At 48.6% G+C, this 22843-nt stretch overlaps 8 protein-coding genes and 1 non-coding gene across 9 annotated transcripts; 4 read left to right on the top strand and 5 right to left on the bottom strand.

Moving 5' to 3' along the window:
• Window positions 1-1163: 1163 nt before the first annotated feature.
• J7337_002911 (uncharacterized protein) lies at window positions 1164-1793 on the bottom strand (the record flags this gene model as incomplete). Its single annotated transcript, XM_044820636.1, has 1 exon — window positions 1164-1793. The coding sequence occupies one exon, from the start codon at window positions 1791-1793 to the stop codon at window positions 1164-1166; it is 630 nt and encodes a 209-aa protein (XP_044684936.1).
• Window positions 1794-4554: 2761 nt separating this feature from the next.
• On the top strand, window positions 4555-5647 carry J7337_002910 (uncharacterized protein; the record flags this gene model as incomplete). Its single annotated transcript, XM_044820635.1, has 2 exons — window positions 4555-4708; window positions 5007-5647. The coding sequence occupies 2 exons, from the start codon at window positions 4555-4557 to the stop codon at window positions 5645-5647; spliced, it is 795 nt and encodes a 264-aa protein (XP_044684935.1).
• Window positions 5648-6939: 1292 nt separating this feature from the next.
• Window positions 6940-7037, bottom strand: J7337_002909. Its single transcript has one exon. It is a non-coding gene; the product is annotated as a tRNA-Ser (tRNA).
• Window positions 7038-7356: 319 nt separating this feature from the next.
• On the bottom strand, window positions 7357-10022 carry LEU5 (coenzyme A transporter; the record flags this gene model as incomplete). Its single annotated transcript, XM_044820634.1, has 2 exons — window positions 7357-9720; window positions 9771-10022. The coding sequence occupies 2 exons, from the start codon at window positions 10020-10022 to the stop codon at window positions 7357-7359; spliced, it is 2616 nt and encodes an 871-aa protein (XP_044684934.1).
• A 933-nt stretch (window positions 10023-10955) lies between these two features.
• On the top strand, window positions 10956-12977 carry J7337_002907 (uncharacterized protein; the record flags this gene model as incomplete). Its single annotated transcript, XM_044820633.1, has 1 exon — window positions 10956-12977. The coding sequence occupies one exon, from the start codon at window positions 10956-10958 to the stop codon at window positions 12975-12977; it is 2022 nt and encodes a 673-aa protein (XP_044684933.1).
• Window positions 12978-13597: 620 nt separating this feature from the next.
• J7337_002906 (uncharacterized protein) lies at window positions 13598-14804 on the bottom strand (the record flags this gene model as incomplete). The annotated part of the gene is made up of 3 exons (XM_044820632.1): window positions 13598-14307; window positions 14393-14569; window positions 14699-14804. The coding sequence occupies 3 exons, from the start codon at window positions 14802-14804 to the stop codon at window positions 13598-13600; spliced, it is 993 nt and encodes a 330-aa protein (XP_044684932.1).
• Window positions 14805-16590: 1786 nt separating this feature from the next.
• J7337_002905 (uncharacterized protein) lies at window positions 16591-17520 on the bottom strand (the record flags this gene model as incomplete). The annotated part of the gene is made up of 3 exons (XM_044820631.1): window positions 16591-17071; window positions 17124-17342; window positions 17408-17520. The coding sequence occupies 3 exons, from the start codon at window positions 17518-17520 to the stop codon at window positions 16591-16593; spliced, it is 813 nt and encodes a 270-aa protein (XP_044684931.1).
• A 2166-nt stretch (window positions 17521-19686) lies between these two features.
• Window positions 19687-21214, top strand: J7337_002904 (uncharacterized protein; the record flags this gene model as incomplete). Its single annotated transcript, XM_044820630.1, has 2 exons — window positions 19687-20716; window positions 20769-21214. 2 exons carry the CDS (start codon window positions 19687-19689, stop codon window positions 21212-21214), a joined length of 1476 nt encoding a protein of 491 aa, XP_044684930.1.
• Window positions 21215-21902: 688 nt separating this feature from the next.
• On the top strand, window positions 21903-22568 carry URA6 (bifunctional uridylate/adenylate kinase; the record flags this gene model as incomplete). The annotated part of the gene is made up of 1 exon (XM_044820629.1): window positions 21903-22568. One exon carries the CDS (start codon window positions 21903-21905, stop codon window positions 22566-22568), a length of 666 nt encoding a protein of 221 aa, XP_044684929.1.
• Window positions 22569-22843: the final 275 nt, after the last annotated feature.

Below are 22843 nucleotides of genomic sequence, written 5' to 3'. Positions count from 1 at the left end.
CATGATGGGAGCTGTATTTTTACCACCCTTTACTATGTTATGTTTAGAATTCAGTGTTATCGTTACCTTTAGCTTGTTTGAATCCTTTCGTGGAAAAGAAAGCGTGTCCATGAATTATGTGTGGCGGTTTATATGGGAATTAAGTATCGTAGGACGCATTCACGAAGCGTATCTATTTAACATATCGCCAGAGCAGCAACATCCATACCCGAACTCGAGGCTTTGGTCTCAGAGGTGTGTTTATTGTGCCATGTCTTCGGAGACGCTGCACGCAAGTTCTCCAACCACCTGAGCGACGAACACAGTGTGCTTCGCGTGAGAACAATTTAAATGCTTGACAGCAGAGTCTTGGGATGTGTGAGGAGCTCAGGTCGTCCTGTCTCAAGCAATAAATATGAAGTGGATCAAAAAATGCCAGATCATCAAGGATAATCCCTATTCCCATACATTATAGACTGGAAATAAGCCATTGTTTGACGAGTTCATGACTATACTCCCCAGCTGAGCCCGAGAAATCTCTTGTATCCCTTTTCTTATGAGAGGTCTCTTTTATGAGTTTGATTATAGAAGCTACAATAGTAACCGAGAGGCCAGAACATACGACCATGATGTCTTTTTGTGACATCAAATGCAACATTCCGTTGCTCTTCGGGTCCACAATGACTCTTGGAAGAGTTACACATGATACATCATAGAAAATATAATATAATTCTAGCACGTTCGCGCATTTATTTTAATGGTGTGATGGCCGTTAAACAAACTTGCGGGCGTAATGAATACGTATTTAATCAAATGAGCTGCCAGCATCTTGCGATGGTTGCGTGGACGCAATAGAACAAACAATCTATTATCGTGACAGTTTTGTTAAAACAGCGAGACTCTGATATGTAATTTTCTGGGTTAAGATAATTATATAATTCTATTATGTATAAAGTATCAAAAATATAGTTGACAGCTGAAATTGGTCTGATGCGCCTTTTCATTATGCGCAGTGGGAATCTCTAAATCAAATTCCCATTATGAATTGCCAAAACTCCAAAGCCTAAATGAATAGACAGATTCTTCAAATTCGTTAATGCTTTTGTTCGCCGTTGTTTCAAATCCAACAAACCCATACACCGAAGCAGACACGCTGAACGAGGGAAGAGAGTAGAGTAAGCAGCTTAATAGTGAACAGTAGCTAATCTCTGGATCCAACCGGCTTGCTGTTGAGGTTCATACTCGGGAACCTCGGCACCAGGTTCAGTCATCATGCACTTCTTGAGCCATTCGACGTAGTCCTCGAAGCCAGTCGTGCTCCCAGTGACATTGACCTTCTTGACGCCCCTGACACCCTCAAACATGCGTAGATTGCGATATCCGACACCGAGGAACATCGACTGAACAACGTCAATGGTGAGCTCGTCAAGTCCGCTGTACGCCTTTGTCACAGCGTCAGCGTCGTAGGGGAGATCGACGTCGAGGCGGACTTGGGTATGAAAGCGGCGGATGCTTGGAATGATGGACGCCTCCTTGACGGGGCCGTACCAGTTTCGGAGGCGGGGGAAAGATGTGAGCAGTGTGGGATGAGAGAGGAATGTATTGCAGCCGTAGAGAAGATCTGTAGCCTCATCGTGAATCTGGCGGTTGGTGCGGAGGAGAGAAGCGTGGACTTTTTGCTCAGGGCATGGTCGGCCACATCGGGTGTAAGGCGATGTGAGGAGGAGCTGGTCGTAGATTTCCAGACGAATCTCGACTGGGAGGTCAAGAAAACCAGTCTTGTGGGGTTCTTGCGGTTGGATTGTAGTGGCCATGGTGATTGTTGGTGTCAAAATACAGTGATGTAAGTGGTGGTTTGAGTCGGACGAGAGTAGATTGAGTAGAGTCGAGATGACTAGCAGATGTCGACAAGATCTTAAATCAAGTTGGGGGAGCTGCTAGACTGATGAATGACTAGGTAGGCTAGCTGTTGTTGGCTTGAATGATGTTGTCCAATGATGGTGCTGATGTTGTAGTGCCGATCTTTGAGGCGTTGAGTCTTGAGATATGATAAGATTGATGAGCGTGTAGAGATATGTTGTTGTTGTTGTTATTGTTGAGATGATATGAAGGGGAGCAGAAGCAAGAAAGGAGGAGATTGAGAGATGGTATATATACATTAGACATTACAAGGTGAGTCAAGAGAATGAATTGACCTTGAATTATTAGACGTGGTCGTGGACATGGCCGATTGACGGACACACCCTCCCAGGTTCTGACCTTGAACTTACGAGGCGCTAGGGCCAGGGAACTAAAAAGATTACAGGGATCATGGCTTAGGCCAAGGATCGGGACGGGATGGGGGTACATGCAGAACTGCTGATGATTGTGTGGGAAACAAGGTCACTTTCTGAGCCACGCAATTGAATTCGAAGATATGTGCATACAGGATTCTTTATCTTAGCTACACGCCCTGCAACGAATAGATCATATCACACGGTGACTGACGTTGACCGAAAGATTGAATTGTCACTTTTGAATGTGTCTTGATCTTATTAGTGGCATACATCCATACCTCCAACTGTCAGCGAGATAAGCTGGGCTGACTCGCTTTAACTCTTGTGAGCTGAATTGACGAAGTGAGCATAAGCAAATGCCGGTCTCTTGAGTAGAGGTCGTGCAGTTGTGCAGCCAGCTATGAGCACCAAACTATTACATAGTTTACTACGTGGTGACGAGTCAAAGAAAGAGATTGATTTGATGGCGGTGACTGTCAAACTGTGTACAAGTATTGATTGCTGTGGTGTTGCATCAGGGCGTAATCTTGCAAAATGCCGAATGCCGGGCGCCTAGGAAATAATACGGATCTTCGTGCGTAGTACATACATGATACAGCCACAGATATGAGACTGAGACTCACACTGACTGATATTCATGAGCTGAGCATAAGGTGACAAGTACCGTCCCGGTGCCGAGCGATGCCCCGTACGGAACGGCCGTTGAATCCACAGTTTGGCAAGGGTTAAGATCGGGAGCCAGAGAGCCCCCCTTTTTTAAACCTGTAGCGATCTGTGATCAGGGTCTAGGCTTTGCAATGGGTTTATTGGTGTTTCTCTCCTTCAGAAGCTTAATCAGACAAGTGTTAATGGTGGTATCGTCAAGATATATGCCTCACAATCGTGGGAGATGAATGAGTAGCATCTAAATCTCATGATGTTGAGGGCAGTCTCGAGCAAAGAGGCCGACGGAGGCCCAACGCCGTCATCAAATCAACCTGCCTCTATTCCCAGTTCTCCTCAAACCCTGCGAGCTCCATTGTTTGATGTTTTCCTCCCAGAATAAGACTATAAGTCGACTCATGTGGGTTTCCAGACCACTGATTTACCAAGGCTCGGAAATAGCACGGCATGCAACAGTATGCAGCCACAGTCGACGATGCAGTAGATAATGCGACCCAACCAACCGGCAGTGTAAAAATAAATAAAAAAGAAAGTTACTGCTGCATTCCATTTGGCTCACGATGCCCACTTCGGCTCCGATCCTACCGACGATGACAACTCTCTAGAGTCTCAAGAGAATAACCCGCGAGGCACTCTCCAGTCTCATATGAACCGTGTCCGGCCTCTTCCGATTCTCTTTATCACTTTCTATCTACAGGGCCCACATTTTGAGCCTCGCCTGGCCTTGTCTGGCGTGCTTTTTCACTTCTGGCATGATCCCAAAGACCCGTCGACTCCATCCTGCGGTTGCGGCTACGGCTACGGCTACGGCTGCGGCTGCGGCTGCGGCTCTGCAATTCCCACACCGCTCGCTACCGAGACAAGGGTCCAAGGTGAGAAGCATCATGTTAAGACACGTTCTAGAAAAGAAAACAAGATCTTCGGGGGGGCGTGTAAGGTGAAAGATGTATCCACTCGCTCGAGATGTCAGGGCGTCTTCGGGCAATTCCCGTGGATGGAAGCTTCTTTGATGCTGTGATTCACGGCTTAATACCCAGGCCTCTAATATTCTTGGAGTACCAGTATTAGCATCGTGTCTTCTCGGTGTTATTGTTGCATTTGTTTTGGGTGAAATGAAATGTTCTCGGATGTTCTCCGTGTGGTTGATGGGCGAGCTGTAACATGAAGCTTTGATTATCTTATGATAAGGCGAAGCAAGCATCAGCATCTTGAAGGGTTCCTCACCACACTGCATTCCAACTCCATCCAAATCAATTCACTTCATAGAGATTAATTAGCAATTCGATGTTCAAGATTATCTCCATCATGATGAAAACTACAGTTGTTAGATTGATCGGCTATTCCTAATTGGCTCATGCAGCCACAATTGGTACATCAGCCACACTTGTGCAACCACTTTGGGTCTTAAATTAGCATTGGAAGTCACGAAAATACGTACCGAGATGGCGTCAGAGCACATGAGTCTCATCTCAGGCAGGACTCATTCATTCACCTCCACGGTCACACGATTCGTCGCTCAGGTCCTCAACAGCCTCGACTCTCTTTCATGAGCATCTAATTCCCTCCCTTTCATTCCTTTTCCCTTCATCTCAGCCTTGAGGCGTGACAACACCGGGATACGAGACTGTAGATAATAATGGCTGTCGGCTTCCTCACCTTCATTTCAGGCCTCTTTGGATGGATTTATTTCCTCGCCTGGAGCGCGTCCTTCTATCCCCAGCCCTTGCTGAACTGGCGTCGTCGATCCACCAGCGGCACAACTATTGATTTCCCCTTTATCAACGTCCTCGGTGAGTGCCCAACCGCAATGTGTCCTTATACCCGTACCCCTAGGGCCTAGTGAATGGCATGATATGAGTGTCAGGATGAACAATATGCACTCCTCTTCTCTCTCACCTCAGTCAACCCGGCGGTTTGTCGCCCTGCCGTCCCGGAGTGCTGGACCCGATCACCACCACACAAGATCCTAGTCCATGTCCCGTCCAGTTCGTCTCCATCTTGATCTTCATCCTCAATACTAACAGTCTTGGTATCTATCAGGTTTTGCTGCGTACTTTAGCTCGAATGTAGCTTTCTACTACTCACCAGAAATCCGCGCTCAGTATGCTGCGAGACACAGAGGCCTCGAGTCTACTGTGCAATTTAACGACATCACTTTTGCTCTCCACGCTCTGTTCTTGTCTGTCATCACAACCTCACAGTATTTCGCTCCATCGTTGTGGGGGTTCACCCCGAACTCCGGAAACCGACCCAGCCGGTTTATCCTGGGGGTAGCAGCCGGCTGTATCACTGGGGTTCTTTTGACATGTGTTATCGTTGCTTCATCTCCCGGAAACGATGCCGTCTATGACTGGGTTGCCCTTGATATTGTCTACGCCGTAGGCTATGTCAAACTTATTGTCACCTTGATCAAGTACACTCCCCAAATCGTCACCAACTACAACAACCAGAGCACCGACGGCTGGAGCATCTCTCAGATCTTACTGGATCTTACTGGCGGTGTCCTTAGCGTCAGTCAGCAGGCCATCGATAGTTATCAGCTGCGCGACTGGAGCGGTATCACCGGCAATCCGGTCAAGTTTGCTCTTGGCAACATCAGCATGGTTTACGACACCATATTCATCATCCAGCACTACGTTCTGTACCATGACTCAGAGAAGCCGCTGTCTGGTAATCGCGAGAATCAGAGATTGTTGGATGAGGAGCGAAGAGCGGAGCGCAGCGAGTGATATCATCGTCTTTGACTAGAAAAGAGCGACGAATACTATACCGGTGCATCTTTGTGGGTGGTGTTTTGGTTTGTGCATTGGAAACTCTCGGCAGCACGATCTGCATTGCATGATAGAATAGGGACCATAAGCAATACATTTTCTGCATCATCGGGTCATATGGCCTATCAAATGGCAGATAGATATCATTGTTCAGGGCATACGATATGTGGCTGCATTTGGACAGCTGGAGAAGACTCGGCTTGGATTTAGCATCAGGCTCAATAATGTCAGCATGGCCACAAGCCAATAACTAGTAGCTTTCATGTCAACGTCCCCCATATTGGTGTGACCCCTTGATCTGACTCCCCTGGCATTGATCTTGGATATCTAAGCTGGTCCTGCAACATATCTGGGCTGCTGTAGTGGTGTGCAAAGATTCAATGCATTCAGTCTGTTGAGTAATGTCACAGCTGAGATAGGAGCTATTGGGTTTTGCCTGAAGCTGAGCTTATGCTAACCATGCCGCATGACATTTCCGTGATCATATATATCGACCATTGCGGCCGCGCTCCAATCATTCAATTCAAGTCTTCTCAGGTCTTCTGATCATGTCTGGTATTCTCTATTGCCCCGTGGGTTTGTATGTCCGCCAGTAATCCGATTCTTGCTGCTCGGCTGGTGGAACAAACTGGCCAACACGCTGCACAACTTAAAAAGGGGGAAGTCATCAAACTTAACGTTTACAATTTGCAAGTTCTCTTCTAACCATAGTGATGCTTTACTCAGCTGCGCTGACCGGTTTTCTACTCGTCAGGAAATGTGAGATCAGCATTCTTCCGCCTCCGCAGACTTGAAATAGAAGAAATACACAAATACAGGCTGAACACTAAAATCATTTCAAGGAAACTAGCAACTTCTCCGCAAAGATAAACTCTGGTGCATACACAACCAACGAGGTTAATGAATTAGTTGCTCGAGTCGTCGAGTGCTTTATGTTATATTGAGCTCTGGATGTCCACAAGCGCAGCCGACTACTCAGAAAGTCGCGTTCTTCAGTAACCAAAATAAAACATACAAATCCTTGTCTGAGACGCATCGTACTGAAGAATACGAACATTATATGCAGTAAGAAAGAAATGTAAGAAGGACTAATATCTAGATTATTTGTACTTTGGCTCAGGCGAGCGACACGTGTGGGGGAGGCAGCACAACCACAACGCCGCAACACCGCACACAACATCGCGAAAATGCGCAATTTATCTCTACTAAGCAAACAGACCAGAATGGTACGAAACAAATGCAAAAAGAACCGACAACGGCAGGATTCGAACCTACGCGTGCGAACACAATGCCTATAATGTCTCGAAGAGATAGCAGGGCATCGCCTTAACCACTCGGCCACGTTGTCCTAGTTAATTGAGAATCTCGAGATTACCATAAATATATAACGTACAGATTTTCCGGCTATAGAATGTATCTATGCCATCACGACCTTCGTTGCCTACACCTTCGCTAGTATTGCATTTTTGTTGAGTATGTGAACGTTAATGACATTCTGTTGTGACTCTATCAGGCTCCGACGACCCGCATAGTCCGTATATATCAACTTCACTTCGCATAATGATAGCTCTATCTCACTAGAACTGCAAAGCATCAAATGTCTATCACTGTCTATTTTGTCTTTATTTTACAGATATCGTACAATCGGCTTGACCACATCATGGCGTCTATTTTAAAACAAAATTGATCGTCTTGCCTCCTCTTACAGGAATCGCTCTCTTAGCGGCGCGCAAATCGTATGGCCCTTCAGAAAACCGCGCAGCACCCTCCTTAGTAGCAAGAATCTCCCTAACCATCCAGTCCCGAAGCTCATCGCCAGACAGCTCAGCTGGAGGGGCGGGGATATCGACCACACCACGCACCTTGCCATTGACCTGTACGGCGCAAGGCTGTATTCGCGGGCGAACGAGCTCGGCCAGGGAGTTGTCAGGCACAGGGAAGCTGGCGGACGAGAAGATTGAGGATGCGGAGGGGCGAAGAAGGGCCCAGCATTCCTCGGCAAATGCGGGCGTGATGGGCGCCATCATAGAAATAAGAGCACGAGCTGCTTCATGCTTGACAATCGGGCTGGCAGCATCATTTTCAGCCAAGGTATTAGTCAGGATCATAAGATCCGATACCACAGTGTTGAGGGAATATACTTCCTCATAAGACGTAGTGATTGATGTAATGGTTCGTTGGAGATGGCGCCAAATGGCTCCTTCAGCATCCCATTGTTTAAGCTCTTCCGTGGACGCAGAACCAAGACTCTGGTGTTTCTCAACAATATATTCTCGGGCGGTAGTTTCTTGATCAGAGGCTTCTGAAGCGATGGCTACAATCTGATCGTGGAGTCGCTGAAGCCAGCGGGTGACTCCTGAAATCTTGGCCTCGTCCCAGTTGAGCACGTCACCAACAGGGGCTTGGAACAACATGTGGGCGCGAGTAGCATCAGCACCGTATTTCGAGATGAACTCGGAGGGGTCTACCCCATTGTATTTTGACTTTGACATCTTCTCGAAAGAGACATCGGCCGTTTTTCCGGATGACACCACCTTGGGCTGGTTGGGATCAGTCAGGTCAACTTCATCGGGCTTGAGGAAGCGGCCGTTGTCAGGGTTGATGTATGTTCTGCCGTGGACCATGCCCTGAGTGATGAGGCGCTTAAAAGGCTCCGCAGAGTTGTAGGTTTCCTCGTTGTATTGAGGAAGCAGAGAGGTCGACGCCAAAAACTTGAAGATGAAGCGGGAATAAAGAAGATGGAGAATCGCATGCTCGATACCACCGATATAGGTATCGACGGGAAGTGTTCTGCCAGCTTCAGGAGAAAATAGCTGTTCCTGGTTATGGGGATCAGCAAACCGAGCATAGTACCAGCTCGAGTCAACGAATGTATCCATGGTGTCTGTATCTCGTCGGGCGGGGCCGTTACACTTGGGGCAAGTGGTATTGACAAATTCAGGAGACGACTCCAAAGGACTTCCATTACGCGTCTCTGTCCAGTCCACATCAGGAAGCTTTACAGGAAGTTGTTCGTCTGGCACAGGAATCGGGCCGCAGGAGTCGCAGTGAATGATGGGAATAGGAGTGCCCCAGTACCGTTGTCGGCTGATCAACCAGTCTCGGAGACGCCACTTCTCGACAGGCTTTGCAAGATCAGCCTTCTCAAGCAGCTTGACAATTTCTTCACCAGCAGCCACTGAATTCTTGCCCTTGAAGGAACCACTATGTTCGGTCATAACTCCATGCTCGACAAAAGGCTCGTTCTTCATAGCTGTTGTTGACCCATCCTCTGATGCAGAGAGAACTTGTCGGACTGGCACATCGTAGTGATGTTCTTTCCAGAACGCATTGTCACGCAGATCGTGGCCAGGAACACCCATGACAGCGCCTTCACCATAATCACCCAAGACATATGGTGCAACATAAACTGGCAACGAGACCTTGGTGGCATCGGGAGTCTCCTCATGATACGCAAGTGGGTTAATAGCCCGCAGGTGAGGCAACAAATAGCCGACCTTGGAATCCGCAGGTAGACCAGGGATGGTGTCGATGAAAGCCTGTAGCTCAGGATCCGAAGCAGCGAGCTTAGCTACGATCGGATGACTAGCAGCAAGAGCCACATACTGAACGCCAAAGAGTGTATCAGGCCGAGTGGTGAATACTTCGATCGCTGCATGAATATCGTGGCCCATGGCTAGAACGGGGAATTTGACTGAAGCGCCGGTTGATTTGCCCAGCCAATTCTTCTGCTGGGCCAAGACTCTCTCCGGCCAAGCATTTTCCTTTGCGAGTGCCTCAAGTTCCTCGAGAAGGGCTTCACGGAATTCAGAGATGCGGAAGAACCACTGCTTGAGTTTGCGTTTCTCGACCTTTACACCGGACCTCCACGAGTTGCCATTAGCATCAACCTGCTCGTTTGCAAGAACTGTTTTGTCCACAGGGTCCCAGTTGACCTCAGCTTCGGCTTGGTAGGCAAGACCTCTCTCGTGCAACATGAGGAATAGCTTTTGTGTGTGTTTGTAGAATCCGGGATCACAAGTTGACAACTCCTAAAGGTAGATTAGAACGGCAATCATGATCTACATGGGACAGAACCTACGCGATCCCAATCCCAACTCCCATTCATGAGTTCCAACTGCTCCTTCATCTTGGCCATGTTACTTCTTGTCCATTTTTCTGGGGCAACTCCTCGTTCAATTGCAGCGTTCTCAGCTGGCAGACCGAAGGCATCCCATCCCATAGGTAACATGACTTTTTCGCCCCTTAGTGTTCGGAATCGAGCGACGACATCGGCAATGGAGTATACTCGCAAGTGACCCAAATGGAGGGTGCCCGAGGGATATGGAAACATTGGCAGCACATAATGCTTATCCTGGCCATCTGTCCCCTTTTCGGAGACCTTAGAAGTCTCATGAGACTCTCTCCACCTCTGGCGCCATTTTTCATCTATTGAAATAAGGTCGATAGCGTAGAACCGTCGTGAGGGTGCTCCAAGAGTTGTGGTTTTAGTGTGGGCGATTATCGGATGTCGAATTGAGCTGGAGGAGAGGCTAGACAAAGCACGCCGAGCCGTGGCGCAGCTCATGAGCCTTTGGTGCAGCAGTGGCATTGGTACGCAGGCATGATACGATCCAGAATCGCATCAATTGGGTCGAATTGGGTGTAGATGAGACGTTTACACTTGAGACTTGAAGCTCTGTTGTATTCTGCAAGCGATAGGTACCTTAGTAAAGTGGTCGAAATTTAGGTGGAGCTCGGACCACTTCGGTACATGGGTCACCACTTACACGATAGCCGTCTCCATGTACCGTCGGGTGCGTCATGGCTGCTAACGTCCAGTGGCCAACCCGAGAGCGGTCGCTGAAGGCCGCTAACAATTCAGTGTGCAAAATGATGTACCCCGCTAACTTTGTATGTAGTATTTATGGATGCCCCGCCACAAAACTCGTCCCTCCACGATCTAGAATTGGATAAAGAAAAGGGACTCGACTCGTCTCGTCTCATTCCGAGTTATCTCCTAAGTCGAGAGCCACTCCCCTCTTCTCCTGAGAACGATAGCTCTTAATCGTTAAGAGAGAGCGACAAGTCAGCTTTGAGCTAACTGCCCTTTCCGGTATCGCATCTCTCCTCACCTTCTACTCCAATCAATCATCGACGGTTTGATAGTTCGAGTGTACCCCCCGACGGTATCCGTCCAACTTTGAGTCTACAACTTTCTCAATTCACAGACAACGAATAAACACGAATCATTGGACCATCAAGATAACTCCCACCGTCCGTCGCAATGGACAAGATCACCGATCGCATCGCTGCTCTGCCAGCTGATGGCACATACTTCTCTCTCGAATTCTTCCCGCCCAAGACCGCCATGGGCTTCTCTAACTTGCGAGACCGTCTTCACCGAATGGAGCGTGCCCTCCGACCGCTCTTTGTGAATGTCACCTGGGGTGCGGGCGGCAGTACATCTCAAAAATCACTTGAATTGGCCGAGCTGTGTCAGAGAGAGGTCGGGCTTACAACTTGCCTGCACCTAACATGCACCAATATGAGCAAGAAATTGATCGATGAGGCACTTTCAGACGCGAAAGCACTGGGAATCAGGAACATTTTGGCCCTCCGAGGTGATCCCCCACGAAGAGAAGAATACCGCGACCCAGAAGATTCAGAAGACGATGGAGGCCAGGACTTCAACTGGGCTATTGATCTGGTCAGATATATCCGCAAGGCACATGGAGACTACTTCTGTATTGGTGTTGCTGCCTACCCCGAGGGACATGCCGAAGAGAGCCATCCTCTCGGACAAAGCTTGGAGCATGATCTCCCTTACCTCGTGCAAAAGGTGCAGGCTGGTGCCGACTTCATCCAAACCCAGCTTTTCTTCGACATCGAAGCATACGATCACTTCGAGACCACATTAAGGGAACACCCCAGCGGTGCCTTCGAGGGCATTCCCATCATTCCAGGACTCATGCCAATCCAGAGCTACCAGATGATCAAGCGCACAACCAAGCTGAGCCATGCCAAAATCCCAGACCATCTCCTCGCACGCCTCGACGCTGTCAAAGGTGATGATGAACGGGTAAAGATGGTCGGGGTGGATATCGTCAGTGAATTGATAGACAAAATCAAGGACATCAAGTCCAAGACACCGGGTCCAAAAGGCTTCCACTTTTACACGCTCAACCTGGAGAAGGCCGTATCTTTCATTCTGGAGCGGGCGAATCTCATCCCTGACCCTCCGGAGAACGAAGAAGCCATCGCAGTGGACGAACTTGCCATTCCCTCGCTACAGATCAATGGCAGCGCCAACATGCGTTCTAGCAGCCACTCCCGCTCCCGGCAGTCAAGAAGACATTCTTCTGTTGCCTCAGACCCCCACAATCGTGTGATTGTTGGTGATAGGCCAGCGATATATCCCGAGTGGGAGGCTACTGGACAGGAGGCCGGTGTGCGTGCCGAAGCAATCAATACCCGTGCAAACACTCTCGCCATTTCGGAGGGCGAAGGCGTTTTGGGCCGCGAGGCGACGTGGGATGATTTTCCCAATGGTCGTTTTGGTGACGCCCGATCCCCCGCCTATGGTGAGATTGACGGATACGGCGTAAGCCTCCATATGTCTGTAACGCAGGCTGTCAAACTTTGGGGTTACCCCAAGAAACGGCAGGATATCAACGACCTGTTCGTCAAGCATATTCAGGGGGAGCTCTCCGCCATCCCTTGGAGCGAGGAGGAGCTTCGGGCTGAGAGTTCAACCATTCAACCTAACCTCCTGCAACTTAACCGCAAGGGCTGGTGGACTGTCGCCTCCCAGCCTGCCGTCAACGGCTTGCGATCCAGCGACGGCACCTTTGGCTGGGGTCCACCCAACGGCTTTGTCTTTCAGAAGTCGTTCGTCGAATTCTTCATCCCCACCAACGAATGGGACATTCTCAAGGCTAAGCTTACGTCGCCGGAGCTGCAAGACTCTGTATGCTTCTACGCCAGCAATGCACGCGGAGATTATCTCGCATCGGACAGCAGCGATCACGTGAACGGTTCGACGGAAGCCGGTCCGTCTACAAATGCCGTGACATGGGGTGTGTTCCCCGGAAAGGAGATCATCACGCCTACTATTATTGAGGAGGTTAGTTTCCGAGCTTGGAGCGAGGAGGCTTTTGGAATCTGGGGTGAATGGGCCAAGGTTTACGGTCGGGGTTCTGAGAGTGAGAAACTTTTGAGCGGCATCAAGGATGATTATTGGCTGGTTAACGTGATTCATCATGACTTTGTGGAAAGAGATGCCTTGTGGCAGCTTTTGTTAAGTTGAGCAACATGTCTATCCTAAGAGACGTAAACATGTCAATGAAAAAGAAGGTCAAACAAAATCGAGCAACTCCTGAGCGAGGCTAGTCTCATGCGAGCCATGAAATACTACTGAATCCACGAGAACGTGTCAAGGTAATTCGATACTCAGCTTAAAAAATATGACTCGGATCAGAGCCCTAATACAGGGCACCACATTTGAAGACTCGCGTTGTTTATTGAAGTGAGCACAATAGCTAGCTAGAATTCATACACGCCCCATACTATTCATGCCCAAATGAACCCTTACTAAGTGGCCGGCTAAGACGCTATGAAGTATGCCGAATGCCTGGTGTCAAAGGAAAGAACTGAATGCTTTTGAGTTACGGGAAAAGGGGGTATCTGTGCTGGGAAAACAAGGGTCAGGGCATGAAATATGATCAAAATACCGACATCAAGGCAGTAAAAGCCGATCGAGCCATATGTCGCCAACAAAAAGAACCGGTTCCGCATTCGTGCTTTTGTGGTATGTTGTTTAGTACACTCTGTAGAGCTTTCATCCATATTTTGGTACTGTATCCGTGAACCTTTGTCAACGGCATCAGCTAATGCTCAAGTCAGAGATCGCGATTCGAGATCGAGGGTTCAGATCTCTCCGTCACCCCATTCCATGTAGGACGAGTCATCGGGAGGTGGAGCACGATGGGTTGCCGCGGCTGAGAAGATGTCGGGATATCCAAAGCCAACTGAGTTGATCATGTCGAGACCAGAATTTCTGGCCACGGGCGGCTGAGGCTTACGCTCTACGTTGCCAAAGATGGAGGTTGGAGCAACAGGCGCAGAAGAAGGGAGCGCTGCAGCAGTGAAACCGACAGGAGCCGAAGTAAGACCTGGGGTTGGAGTAGGGGCATCCTCGTACGGAGACTCGCTGTCATTGTACTGCGCAGAAGCGTCGGCGATAGTAGCAGCGGCCTTCCTGGCAGCTGTACGAGAGGGTGTAGGGCCACGAGGAGTACGGCCAGTTGTCTTGACTTTCTTTGAGGGAGTATGATCCATGTCATCAAAGTTGAGCTCATCGTCGTCTTCATCTTCTGAGCCAGAACGCTTGATGGGATTCAAGGGGGTAAAAGAAGTCTTGCGTTTTGATCCCTTGCCCGATCGACTTCCAGGCTGGCGCGAGGGAGTCGGTTTGGACGGAGTGTTGGGCAGCCCGGACGCGGTCCCAAGGCTGAGGCAGTTGGCGACATCGCCGCCATTGTTAGCGGCATAACGAAGAGCCTCGGCGTCTTTCTTGATGGTCCGAAACTGAAACTGGATGCCATCTGCGGTAGATTGGCCAAAGTATTTGGCGATATCTATGGAGAATGAGTCAGTGAAAGCTCATTACAAGAAATCGTGATGACGATATTGGATAAAAGGAAATCAGGCGGGGAATCGTACTGTTCTTGTCAATAGCTCCCTGTGTGGTAGGGAGGAGGTTTTCGTCGGTGGTCAAATCCTTGACATCAAGCCCTTGCTCACGGGCCGCATGGATGATGCTGACAGTTGCCCGAACCTTGCGGAATCGATGATTCAGCGCATGGTCCGTCATGTCAGAGCCGTAACAAGCGGCGATTTCTGGGGAAGAGTCAATCCTCCTCCTGCAGACTCAGCATTATGGGGAGGGGACACAAAGAGTAAGGGCTTAAGGCCACAAGAGACCTTTTGAAACAAGTGCGACAAGATATAAGGAAATCGTCCTCTTACCCTTGTAGTTCCACTTGACGTCGGGATGAGCGGCTACGATAGCGCGAACCATACGGGCCTGAGCCTCGTAGGTTTTGTAGTTGGCTTTGGCATTTGCGGGTGCCATGGCTTCGGGGGAACGTGTCTGAGAACTATTAGCCGACGTGACCAGTAACGCTGAAGAGTCGCATTGGTTGTATGTCTGAGAAGCCGTATCAAGGTAAATATACTTGGGGAACGGGATAGTGCTTGGTGTAGCCAAGCTGAAACTAACCTTGATCAAGGAATCAACAGTAGATTGTTTGCTAAGAGTGAGAACGGTAAGCGGATACTCGACTGCCGGTGACGGTTTTTCAAGTCGGAGAGAAGTGTTGGAGGGAAGAAGAAAAATTGTTGCAATATGATGATGATGATGATGTGTGGTTGGGATGAGATGAGATGAGGAGGTTATAGAGACTCGAATGCGAGTACAAGATGAAATAAGAAAATTATACTATGATGTGACAAGTAGAAAGTAAATAGTTCACTACTTACCTAGAATTAAAGAGCAACGAAGATGTGATTGAGATGGGTGAAAACGCATATAATATAGAGCTGCAATGCGAAGTGTGAATGTGAAGAAGTTGGGGTGAAGATGAAAAGAGGCGGAAAAGAATATAGTAAATTTTGACTGTGATTCACGGTCAAATCCAATAAGTCCTCGAGTTATGGAGAGATGGAAATTTTGGTGCCCACACAAACGAGTTGCGCAGTTGTTTCCAGGCTTGGTGAATAGTGGTTGAGGATAATGGATATCAACCTGCGATGTTTGGTTAGTTGCTGGGCGACCAACTATGCGACAACCATGGAGAGGCAACCTACCAACCACAACCCGCGACCAATGAAAAAGAAGATGAAGGAGCATAGAGATAGAGGTATAAGCTCGCTGAAAGAGTTGAGTTTTGAGGAACAGGGCCTAGAAAAATAATGCAATTCAGTGATCGGCTGATCTGGGCATTTGTTGACTTGCAAAGGCCTGTCCTCATAAGAACGGTGGCCAAGTCAATATATGCCACTGCTACGGCAGTGTTGCACCACAGAGGACTCGACAAGCCAGAATAATATGTGAATGGTTCAACAATACAGTAATTGAGCGAATCTGCGGTCAGTAGAATGCAAACAATGTTAATATTGACTGTATCTTGAATAAGTTTTGACGTTGAGTGGCAGAACCAAAGTAAAGGGGCTGGCAATTGGCACGGTTGTGGGTGCAGTGAGGCTGAGATATCCTGATACCTGCAGTCTTGGCCAATACAAGACCAGCACAGAGCAAGACTGGGCAGACATACAGATAAAAGTAGTGACTATGGTATTATGTATATTCATATTAATCAATGTTCTATTGTATCTCTTCGATGATCCCGCTCAAGATGCGCATTTAGCTGTTTGATAGATACCCCAGGCATGTATTCCGCTATCACAACATAACGGTGGTGGGATGCCACTGTAGCTGAAAGTGGGTGGGACTTTGCCTTGCGCCTGTTTCAAAAACAATGGAAGCCAGGATCTGCAAGACCCAGCCCAAAACTGAGAGTCTGAGACCCGGCTATCGCTGGGCTTGCGTAATTTGTGGGGTCCTCTGAGATGACGGGAAATGCTCAAGACGAGGAAGATATCGCAATGTCACTCAAAATGTCTTCTTGTTGTGGTCGCTCAGCTCTTCCATGGACTCGGCTTTTCTGACTCCGCCAGGACTGAATCTCACCTCCATTTCAAGCTAGCATCGCTTTTTACCCATCTCTTTCAAAGAACCTCCTCTCTTATCCTGATGTTCCTGGCGACTTTCCACTCCAGCAGGTTTCTATTCAGATGTATGCATCAAGATCCAACATCACTGTCATTAGATCATTTATATAATCATAGGCTTGAACGGCTTATTTAGCCTCTTCGGCGCCAACAAATGGTGCGGGTCGTCGCGTAGGGGTAAGACTCCGGCTATGACTTCGTGTAGTTGACTTGGGTGCTTCCCATTCGACCATGGGGTGTTCCTTGATTTGCGCTGGTTCCTCGGGTCTATTGTAAAGCAAGTACTGGAAACCAAGGAAGAAGTCGCACGAAGCCTGGAACATACCGGAGATCTTGAACGACCAAGGAATTCCGGCTTTTGATGTAAAGAACCAGAAAAGCTTCATGGTATCACCGCCAATCCACGCGGCCAGAACCGATAATCTGAGGCCTTTAGATGACCTGGACCGCATGTTGACCAAGATCTGAGGGATAGGGAGAGTCGCTTCCACGCCGAGTCCAATGCATCCGATGGTGTTCGCATATACGGCGTACAATCCGGGCATCTGGGAAAGGAGAAGCTCCAAAAACACAAGACCAGCCGCAAAATACATAATAGCATGCCAGTATCTATAGCCAGTTAGACCAAACAAACTGACATATAAATGAAGAAAAGACCTACCGTCGAGGGGATCGCCATTGCCAGAAGTTATAGGGGCGCTGGAAGCCCATTAAACCATCATCAGCACCGGCAAATGGCAAACCGGCCTCGCCACCCTTAGTAGGTGGTGGAGGTCGGTAGTCGAGGGCGACTTTCAGGAGAGCTATTTGGACAATGACCATCAGCAGCGACTGAAGGAGCAGACTCGTATCGTATTGCGCTTGGGGCCAGTAGAAGATTCTGTTTCGGGAAGCGCGGGTCAGCTATATTCCGTGCTAATCGTGTCGCGACGGAAGAGATCGAACCTCAGGAAAGACGCGACAAGCATGATGAGAGGGATGTCGAGCGAGAAGCCCGCACTGGTCTTATTTCGGTACATGGAGACGATTTGGTCGGCGTAGGAGAGGATGGGCGACATGACGATGAAAAAGGGGGCCACCCAGGCCGTAAGCTCCATCACCCATCCCACGAATCCTGACTCCATTTTGTCGTTCTTTCGAGAGGAAGGGATCGAGTCGAGTTTGTTTGTTTGGTATGTTCTGTGCGGTAGAGATTCAACGCGACCTCAGGTCAAGATTAAAACGACAAGATTGGGATGCGGATGACGAGGACGATGATGACACCTTCATTCGAACGACAACACGCCTGAGATACTCCAAATTAGACAAGTCGATATGTGGTAAAGAGAAGCGAACGACCCAAATGCCGGAAACAACAAGAGGCTGAAGAGAATAAGTTTTGAGGTGAGAGACAAAATTCCAAGTGAGAAGCGGCGTTGAATCGAGTGGGTAGGTACATGGGTAAAAGGGAGGTCAAATCGACCAAGACAGTCTAGTCGGTCTTGGGTAATTGAATTTTGATAATGGCCGTTCTAGAAGGGGATTGGCCAATCATGGCTGATACTGGGGTGGGCATCGGTCATCCCCCCTGAAGTTTCAGTGAGCAGAAGCTTAGCTACGAGGCTCTGTCTTGAAGCCAAGCCCCTAATGCTGCCCTGACAGTAGCAAAGACAGGGCGGGCCGCGGCTGTCGGCACTTGAATGCTTCGTCCAATGGGGAGGCTTGAAGCCATATGGATAGTCCCGACGACCTGGGATTAATCTCCATTCCAGGACATTTGCTTATCCCGGATTGGCTGGTCGTTTTACAGTGCATCGAGACACGCGTTCCCAACCGTAAGTCTTCGTATCTATTAATATTCTTTGCTGGTCTCGTCAATCTCTATGAAACAGTCAGTGATCGCGCCCTCTGCTTTCGAGGACTATTCCATGCAAGCAATTGTCAACATTGTGCTACTTGTATTCCTGCTGTTGGCATCAAGCGGAAATTGCAACGGAATTATTGCAGTGATCATCCTCGTAATGCTTTGGTCAGTGCTTTCACTCTTTGCTGTTTGTGGAAGAAGACTGCAAGGGGACATTCCCACCCATGTTAATTGACCACAGCCAGTTGACAAGTTTCCCCTTTGAGGCAGAGACTGGGAGTAACGCCAACGGTGATAAACTCATGTCACATTGAATGCGGTGGGTTCCTTTGAGGGGGAGATCCTATACGAGGCGACAATACATTCAGCATGAAAGCATGGTCTATTTGAAGTAAAGGTGAAGGTTGGTCTCCCTCATGATTGACAGCAGCTTCAAGTCCTTGCAGAATTTGTGAAATTCTCCAAAAACTGCACTTGATCCTGCTAACAATGAAAGATCAAGCGATCAGCAGCGAAGCAATCAAGATTTTGGGCTACGGGACACAAACGCTACTACAAAGACGTATCAGTATTGTGATCAGGTTTGGATCATCAGTCCTAAACTCACTCGCGTTAATTCGCTTCTCTTTCCTAATGCCTATGTATCATTGCTAAAGTTAATTGGTCCCAGCGGGACAATCGCATCGAATCGAACGCCACGACAAGTAGGTACTGATTCAGAGGAGCGTAGACACAAGTTAATCCCTAGTCAGAAAGTCGATGACAGCCTCAGCAGATACAGTAACTTGGGAAGAATAAGGAGATTTTACTGTGTATTGCCAACTTACCCTCAACGTTATAAACTTTAAAAGCCAAATGATGATATCCTTGATTGTGTTACTTATGAGGAGGAATACCGATGATGAGTTAAACGGAGAGGCTATTCAACGAAAACGTTTACAAACTTTATATTTTCTACGCTAATTACCTACCAAGTATAACAGCCTTTGGGTAGAGAGCCGTATACCACAAAACGCAATTCTGTAGACTCACTCCTAACTACAGCCTTAGGTGCACTGCCGATTGGCATATACTTCAATCACAGGTTTGTGTATTGTTTCTCAATGCTGCCTGATTTTATCTGTTGTGCATCAATAGAGCCTATTGATATCCTATTGTTAAACTGGGCGGCAGCGCCCTGCCAGTGTCAGCTCGGCTTGCTATTGTTCTCCTCCTCTTCTCTGAATCACTGCCAGCCCCAGGCCGCATAAAAGCTCACAACTTTCTCCTTAACTCCTTATCATTTCATTTATATCCTCGACTTTCTCCGCTGAAAATCTAGATATCTTTGATTCACTTGCTTCTTGCTCTTTCACTCTCCATCACATCGCATCAAAAAGCCATGGAGTTCACGACTCCTGACAGACGAGAGCGTCCCTCGCGAGCTGCGGCCCCTAAGTGTTTTAAGGATCCCGAAAGCGACTCTGACGAGCCAATCGTCCCGCGCTACCGCTCTGTGTCTTCCGCGAGATCTCGATCAATTCATGTCAAAGATGAGACTGCGCACTCCAACTCTGATCCTGCGGTCGAGACTTCTCCCCTTCCCACCTTAAACCAGTCCGCTGTGCTTAAGAAACGATCATCCTCCGACGAAGAAGCCGACTCTCCCAACAAAAAGGTGCGGAAGATTGTTCTTAAGTCCAGCAAGTCTGCGACCGCCAGCAACAATCCTGCCACCCCCAGGCCTGTCACGCCGGATCTCTTGCACGTTGATGATTCGCCCTCGGACGACCTTTCTGGCATCCGAAGCCTCCATAAAGGTCTGGCATCTGTCCAGAAACGAATTTCAGTTACTCTACGCAAGACTGAATTAGCGGTTGAGCTTGACGCGGCCAAGAAGAAAATCGCTTCCCTTGAACGCCAACTCCTCCAGACTAGTTCACCGGACGATAGCACTTCCAAGCTCAAACAATGTGAAGAGGAACTCGCCGCGGCCATGAAGAGAAATAATAGACTGCTTAACGACAACGTTGATCTCACCAGAAAACTCAAGGACAGGCAGGCCTATGCCGACTCGTTGAGAAGGGAAATAGCCATCATGGTAAAGGAAAAAGACCCCAACTTCAATGATGCGTTCAAGGTGCCCGATGACGAGGTCGTGCGTGCCTGGGACGGTATCAGATACGGCATCTTCACCTTCGTTGCTCAGGTCCTCACAGTAAAGCCTTACCGAAAGGCGGCACCTCGGGGAGCAAACCACAGCGTGGTCGAGGCGCTCAAAAAGGAGCAGAAAAAAGACATCAACCTGGCTGAATTCCATTTTGAGCAGTATATCTGGAAGTGCCTTGTTCGTAACATTTTTCAAGGTGAAGCAGCCATCTTCGGTGGTCCTGCAGGCAGAGTTTTCCAGTTGTTCTGCTTGGACATCTCTAGTATGACCCCCAACTTATCCATATTTTACTGTAATGTATTAACAAAGCACAGAGATCGATTGCGAGAGCATGCCAGAACTGAGTCGTGTCAAAGCTCACACAGCCAACCTTTTAAGTAAGCAGTTCGACGAAAACAACCAGAAAGAGGCTATGGGCATCGTCGACAGAATGAAAAATGACCTAGCTATCTTCATGGACCCTGGCCAGGAAGACAAGGCGGAAGAGAAGCTTAAAAACATTGTCGACAAAGCGGTCAAGTTGAACAACTACTTCCTCAAGTCGAGGGCGTTCTTCGTGACAGACTGGGGCATCGAGGAAGAGGGCGATGACTTTGACGACCTCATTGTTCGCCACAGGAGTGGCATCCAGGGCGGGAAGCCAGTCGTTGGGATTCAGATCGCGCCCAGACTCAGCAAGATTGGCAATGCCGATGGTGAATTCTTCGGCTCGACTGCCATGGTCATTTACAAGCCAATTGTCACGCTGAACTATGAATAATGGGTGCAAGCCTGTATTCGAGAATATCATGTCATTGCCAGTTGGGATGAGGTCGTTCGTTGCCAGGCTACGTATGAAGATGTCGGTAAGAATCTTGGAGCAAGTCTAGGCCTAGGTTAGAGGTCGGGTTTCAGGAGTATGTCCAGCATATGATCTGGAGAAACTGTATTGTATGTATCGCAAGGAATCATCACTTGCAGCTGATCAAGGATGTGTCCATGGGCTGGGAGATTCTCGCTATATTCGAATGGTGGAGGCAATACAATCAAGGACTCCAATTAGCGCATGAGAGAGTAAATTCTCTCAAAATAGTTGTATGTTTCTATCGAGGTGGTCGCTGATGTTACATTGCGGTTGATCTGATACCTAATTTAAAGGCTGATCTGAGGTTGAGCTTGTAAAGTGGGCTGTAGCAACATCATGGATGCCTCAGGCTCTATGCGTATTGGACACCGCTCAATCCAAGGGTCTAGTCCACTCCTCCTCGTCTTGGCAGCATCAACACGATCGATCTTCTATCGACTAAAAGATTAGGCTCCTCTTTCTTGTATTTCCCTTCCCTAAAGAACCTTACTTATACCTAACTGATCCCGCATTGACAAAGGTACCCAATCCAAAGGTAAACCCCTCTTCCATGATGAAACTCCTCAGCTAACCTCGACCTACAACTACAGCTCTATATCTAGTCATGCCTGCTATCGAACAAGATGCGCCCGCGACCATCGCGCCCCAAAAGTCAACTCCGACTTTCGACCCTAAGGATGTGACCGTCATCTTCGTTCTCGGCGGTCCTGGCGCTGGTAAGGGCACTCAGTGCTCCAAGCTTGTCTCAGATCACGGCTTCTGTCACTTGTCAGCTGGTGATCTTTTGCGCGCCGAACAGGAAAGACCCGGTTCACAATATGGAGACCTTATCAAGGATTATATTCGAAACGGCCTCATTGTTCCCATGGAGGTGACTATTGCTCTCCTCGAGAACGCCATGGCTGCCGACCTTAAGGCAAAGAATTCGCAAAAGGGGCGCTTCCTCATTGACGGCTTCCCCCGCAAGATGGACCAGGCCGTCAAGTTTGAAGAGACTGTCTGCCCCGCCAAGCTTGTTCTTTTCTTCGACTGCCCGGAGGATGTCATGGAGTCTCGTCTCCTCGAGCGTGGAAAGACCAGTGGTCGTGACGATGACAACGCCGAGAGTATCCGCAAGCGTTTCCGTACTTTCATCGAGACCAGCATGCCTGTCGTCAACCGTTTTGAGGAGGTTGGCAAGGTTCTCAAGCTCGATGCTACCCCTCCTCCTGACGAGGTCTATGCCAATACTGAAAAGGCCCTTGCTGAGAGGCTGGGCCCTGACTTTTAGCGATAAAGCGGTATAAATTGGAATTGCGTACACTTGGGAGAAGCTGTGCCGGGGTCGGGCTGTATAGAAAGAAATTCACTAATCCATGTTGCTAAGCCTAAGAAATATGAACACTTTGCGTCTCGGACTATAATAGAATACTCTTGAATACCTATGCCGGGTCCAGTCGACGTGTAGTTTATACTGATTGACAGCCACCGGTGTAATCTAAGCCGACACGACGAATATACCTCTAACAGATGGATTCGTTCTTGAGGCCACACGAGAACTAATCT

Source organism: Fusarium musae, chromosome 2, assembly GCF_019915245.1.
Source record: "Fusarium musae strain F31 chromosome 2, whole genome shotgun sequence".
Lineage (NCBI taxonomy): Eukaryota > Fungi > Ascomycota > Sordariomycetes > Hypocreales > Nectriaceae > Fusarium > Fusarium musae.
This window is presented reverse-complemented; position numbering and strand designations above follow the sequence as displayed.